Source organism: Aquarana catesbeiana, linkage group LG01 (genome assembly GCF_042186555.1).
Source record: "Aquarana catesbeiana isolate 2022-GZ linkage group LG01, ASM4218655v1, whole genome shotgun sequence".
NCBI classification, from domain to species: Eukaryota; Metazoa; Chordata; class Amphibia; order Anura; family Ranidae; genus Aquarana; species Aquarana catesbeiana.
The window spans coordinates 905,024,706-905,030,705 of record NC_133324.1 but is presented as its reverse complement, the minus strand read 5'-3'; the positions used below and the strand labels follow the sequence as shown (position 1 = coordinate 905,030,705).

The 6,000-nt window shown below is 49.5% G+C and overlaps 1 gene segment (V, D, J or C); it reads left to right on the top strand.

Moving 5' to 3' along the window:
• Nucleotides 1–255: 255 nt before the first annotated feature.
• LOC141119572 (Ig kappa chain V region Mem5-like) overlaps nt 256–6,000 on the top strand; it is a 321,474-nt gene continuing 315,729 nt past the window's right edge. The window contains 2 exon segments of the V gene segment in view: nt 256–337; nt 455–755. Coding sequence covers nt 289–337; nt 455–755 — 350 coding nt within the window.

Genomic DNA, 6,000 nt, shown 5'->3' with positions numbered 1-6,000 from the left:
TAGACCCTTTGTGATCTCTGTTATAAGTAGAATAAACATGTAGTCATTTATAGAGAGGTGATTAGTGTGTGCTAAAAATGCACAAAAAAGACAAATGATTTATTATGTAGATGAGTTCCACAGGAGTGTTTCTAGCACAGATCACTGATCTGAGAATTCTAATTTCCATCTCCCCGGTATTTGCATACACAGTGTGTGGGGGGAACACCTCCCCTGTCACTCTCTCTATATATCTCATTGTACAGGAGACGTCTTCTAGTTTGGATCTGACCCTCCAGAAACATCAAGATGTTTTCTCCCAGTTATCTGCTGGTTGTCATCTTCATTTCTATTCAGGGTGAGAGATGAGGCTCCTTCCATCATCCTCTGCACATACATCTATACATTGTACAATAAATACACACATCAGGATTGATAGGAAATCAATAATCAATATGTCTCTTCCCATCCTCAGGATCCTGTGGACAGATTGTGATGACTCAGACTCCGGATTCTATCTCTGTGTCCCCGGGACAGACAGTCACTATCACATGTACACCCAGTTCTTACACTGGGACCAGTATAGCCTGGTACCAACAGCAATCAGGAAAGTCTCCAACACTTCTCATCTATAGTGCAGAAACCCAACACACAGGAGTCCCAGACCGGTTCTCTGGTAGTAGAGATGGATATTCTTACACTCTGACAATTACTGCTGTGACTGAAGATGATGAAGGAAAATATTTCTGTCAGCACTATAGGAGCTCCCCTCTCACACAGTGATACAGAGCCGTACAAAAACCTCCTTCCTCTTTTATAAAGAAACACAATCACAGATGTCATGACTAGTGTAGTCCAAATGTTACCTTCCTTACATTTCCATAATTCCCCTTTTTATACTCCACCTCTTAACTCAAAACCCCACCTTAAATGATGAGACCACACATTTTATTTTGGAGTAATATGGCCACAACAGCCCTTTATTATAAAACAACAACTCCAAATTAAATCACTCCAATAAATAACCAATAACAAAAACAATAACATATTAATAACGTAAACGGTTAACCCCAGTCTGATGGTCTCTGACGGTGACCCCCCTTTCCAAAATATATATATATATATATATATATATATATATATATATATATATAAATATATATATAACTATGTATAACCATGGATAAACAACGCACTGCGGGACTTTTCCAACTAATAGGCCTCCAGCTGTAGCCACTCGGAGACAACCGTTTACCCGCAGCGCCACCAAAACCAGTATTCCCTCCACCGTTCAGGAATACACCGGAGGGGAACATGCTAATGATGAGCCCCCCACCCCTTTAAATGCATCCGTTTTACCGCCCCGTCAAAGACCACCAGAAGAAAAATACCACCACAGCCCGAAAGCGTGACCACCTTACGTTTGAGGGCACCTCCACACCCTCAGGGCCTGCTGTATCCCCTCCTGCAAACCCAGGGACCATAAATCAATCCCCACGTCGGAGAGATGAACCCCATCCCTCCTAAGGTATAAACCCACATTCGTCTCCAGCTCTCGATGACGAATAACAATACCACCCTGCTGTCTGACGAATCGCCCAACTACTTTATTAATTCTGATGCGCGTTTTATTGATGCTCGCCACTGATCTAGCCCAACGCCAATTTGTTCTGGCCACTATGTCAGACCAAACTAAAAGGGTGGCTGGAAATTTTTCCCGCAACTGCATAAAGTCTGCTTTGATGTCCGCCATCAGATCCCTGACCGACCGGACACCCAAGTCATTCCCTCCCGCGTGAATCACTAAAACGTCAGGGGGCCTATCCAACCTTACATACCTCTCCACCTCTCCCATTACTCTACCCCATAACATTCCTGGTCTACCCAACCAGCGTATGTACGCCACCTTTCTGGAAATCCCCAGCTGTCTGCCGTCCGGACGCACGTCACCTCTCCTGGCCCCCCAGCAAACATAGGAGTGACCTACGATCCAGACAAGGCGCACAGGGTTTCCATCTGTAATGCAAACAAGACACAAGATAGCGGCACCCACTGACTCTGAACCTTACCCACTAACTAACTATACAAAACAACACCAACCCCTTGAACAACAGTATGCTAATATATGTATTAAGTTATTCCATCACCAAGCTAGGTCTTACATAAGACCGAAATCTCCTAGACTCCCACCTCCCGAGTCTGCGCACCGCCGCCTCGTCCAACCCGCATCTGGCGGCTTCTGTAGCTGCCCCTATGCGGAAGGAGTGTGAAGCATAGTCTGACCCCACCAAACCAGCCCTTGTTAGACATTTTCGAAAAATCGTTATAAATTGAAAACGAGACAGATAAGACCCATCTTCATGCCTCAGGAACGGCCCCGCCCCCTTACACCTGATTGACCTAAATGCCCTTACTGCCTCAACTGGGCATACCCTGGACCCGGGCAACTCAAACAGGGACACATCCACCCCTTTACCTTGCTGGTCAGTTTTGGACCTCCGCAAACGTAAACATACCCTATCCACCTTCAATCGTACATCTTGATCCAACAACCCGCCCCCAACCTGTTTCGACGGGCTAACCAATTCCCCTACACGAAAAGCCCCATAAAAAGCCAGTGAAAACGCTGCCGTGAACAATCTGATTTCATAATGCGACAAACAAATAAACCTCAACATGTCACATATGGAAACCAGGTTCGAAAAAGTGACAGGCCGTCTCGCATCACATTTTTTATATTGCTTCCTATAGCCTTTTAAAGCCTGCCGAACCCAAAAATCCTTGGACCAATCATCACCCCCCATTAATTTAAACAAAAATGACAATCCTGCCAATTTTCGGTCAATCGAAGACGCTGCACACCCCCTTTCCATATTCCTAGCTACTAAATACAACACCAGTAACCTGCCTTCTGATGCCAACATCCCCACACCAGCCTCCTGCACCAGCATTGACCACTCCTTCCATACCTTGCTGTAGGCCGTCCAAGTGGAATCACTTACTGACTACCTGATCCATCCCGCGGCGACTCCAAAGGCAGCTCCCACATCCAAACCGGGCAAGGAACTCCTTCCTTGTCTGCCTCCGGCGCCATCTCCCTGAACTTGTCCCACTGAAAACGAGACAAGGAGTCAGCCAGCGCATTATCCACCCCTGGAATGTGAACCGCATAAATAAAAATATTTAGACTCAAACACCTAAACACCAGCTGTCGCAACAGCCGAATAATCCGCTGCGAAGACGCTGACATGCGGTTAACCACCTGCACTACACCCATGTTGTCGCAGTTGATCCTCAGCTTCAAATTTCTGCATGCCTCACCCCACAACTCCAATGCTAACACCACTGGAAACAATTCCAGCAGAACCAGATTGCCGAGGAACCCAGCCCTCTCCCACGACTGTGGCCAGGGCTCCGCACTCCATCTCCCTTGAAAATAAGCCCCAAAACCTGTGGAGCCCGCCGCGTCGGTAACCAATTCCACATCGAAATTGCTCACCGGGCCAGACATCCACACCGCCCTCCCGTTGTATGAAGTTAAGAATACATACCAAACTTTCAAATCGTCCCTATGTTCCCTCGTCAACCGAATGAAATGAGTTGGCCGTTTTACTCCTGCTGTAGCCGCCGACAACCGTCGGCAAAAAACCCTCCCCATTGGGATAATTCTGCAAGCGAAATTCAACTTACCCAACAACGACTGAAGAGCTCTCAATTGCACCTTCTTCAACCCGTGGATCTCTCGAATTTCCTTCTGCAGTTCCACCAACTTACCCCTGGGCAAACGGCATTCCATAGCTATGGAATCTATAACTATGCCTAAAAAACTAAGTTCTGTCGTGGGGCCTTCGGTCTTTTCCGCCGCCAAAGGCACTCCAAACCTGCCCGCGATGTGCTGCAACGTGGAAAGCAAAATCACACACACAGCGGAGGCAGGGGGGCCTATACACAGAAAATCGTCCAAATAGTGTATTACTGAGTCTAGGCCCACGACATCCCTAACCACCCATTCTAAAAAGGAGCTGAACGCCTCAAACATGGCACAGGAAATAGAACAACCCATGGGCAAACATTTGTCAACGTAGAACTGTTCTTGCCAATGACATCCCAACAGTCGAAAACTCTCCGGATGTACCGGCAACAATCGAAAAGCCGATTCTATGTCAGCTTTTGCCATGAGAGCCCCCTGGCCGTAGCGCCTCACCCACTTGACTGCCGCATCAAATGACGTGTAAGACACTTTACACTCTTCCGGGTCAATGAAATCATTGACCGAACCTCCTTTTGGGAAAGATAAGTGGTGTATCAATCGGACCTTGTTATGTTCCTTCTTGGGCACCACCCCCAAAGGTGAGACCACTAAGTCCGGCCAAGGTTTGTTGGCAAACGGCCCTCCCATGCGTCCTAACGCCACTTCCTTCTGCAATTTATTCCCAACTATCTCTGGATGCTGTACTGCTGATTTGAGATTCCGTGCCATAGGGGGGAACAATTGCCAATGAGCACGGAATCTTAAATCCCTCCGTAGAACCCAACTCCAACAACCGAGCCGCTCCCTGATCTGGATACTTACCTAGAAAAGGAAGCATTCTTTCCACTCTCACCGGCATCATCCCTCTTTGGCGCAGCGTCACTGGCACGCTTTCCACGTTTAAAACATCTCGACAACGGGTGGGCTCCCCCACACCCCGAGCATTCATGTCTAAACTTACATGTCCCCCCAAATTTACAGGCGCCTTCGTTATACTGCCAGCACACACCCCACTTTTTGCCGGCCGAGGGTCCTGAGGAATTCGCACCCCCGGCCCCCCCATGAAACAGCTAAAACGGGGCCTTCGCCGATGACATAAGCCTCATCCATAAGCCTCATCCATAAGCTAATATCCTTATGGTCCCAATGCAGGGATGGGCGAACCGCCATACGCTGTCTGAACTGCTCGTCATATCTCAGCCAAGCAGAACCCCCATATACCCTATGTGCATCTCCAATAGCGTCCATGTAACAGAATAACTCCGAGCAATGCTTGGGGCTCTTCTCGCCAATTACGCTCGCCATGATGGCAAACGCCTGAAGCCAGTTCACAAATGTACGCGGTATCAGCCGGTACCTCCTTTTTTCTTCATCCTCCTTCTTTGAAGAATCTGGTTTTACCCTGTCCAAATTAAATTTTTCCAATGGCAGCAGAGAAAAAATTTCCACATACTCACCTCTTTGAATCTTCTCCCGGACCTCCTGCTTCAGATGTGCTCCCAAGGGGCCCTCGAAGCAGACGTAAACCTCACACCCCGCAGCATCCGTCAACCTGACCATGTCGGACCTTTCCGCCTGCGCCGTGGACCCTGCTTTCTCTGCCTCAACCGCCACTCCTCCAACCCCAGATTGTCCAGGAGGCGATATTACCGGGGGCACCCCAACCCTCTCTGCCCCTTTACTCCCCCCCGGACTCCGTCACCGGTGCTGTCCATGGGGCCACCTGGGGAGGTTGCCCGTGACCCCCTTCAAATCTTCCCATTAAGGTCCGCAGTCCCTGCAAAAATTCTGTCAGTTGTTGGTCGGACCCCGCACTGGCAGGATTGATCCCCGCCAGCTGCAGTTCCGGCCGGTCCCCTCCCGACTGCGTCCCCTGACCCCCTTGTGCTAACGTACCCACTGTAACCCCCCCTAATAAATCCTGTACTGCCCCAGACAACAATACTGACGAAATCGACTTACCAGGCTGACCAGGCACACTCCCCACAGCCATTGCGGTGTTCACCCTCGCTGGCACTTCCGGCTCCTCTTCCTCCAACAGCTCCCCTTCCGACCGGTCATCCCGCTCTCCACTCTCTTGAATGGTAAGCCTCCCGGGTGGTGAAGCCCCTGAGGCCGTGGTGTGAGGTAGCAGTGGGGCCATCCTCCCTCCAGAAGCACTGCTGCTGACAGACAGGCGCCGCTGACCTGACCTGACAGCCTGTGTGCTGACAGTCTTGTTCTTTCCTCCTCCCTGCTCGCTGGTCTGGCTGCTGCTCTTCTCCCGTCCG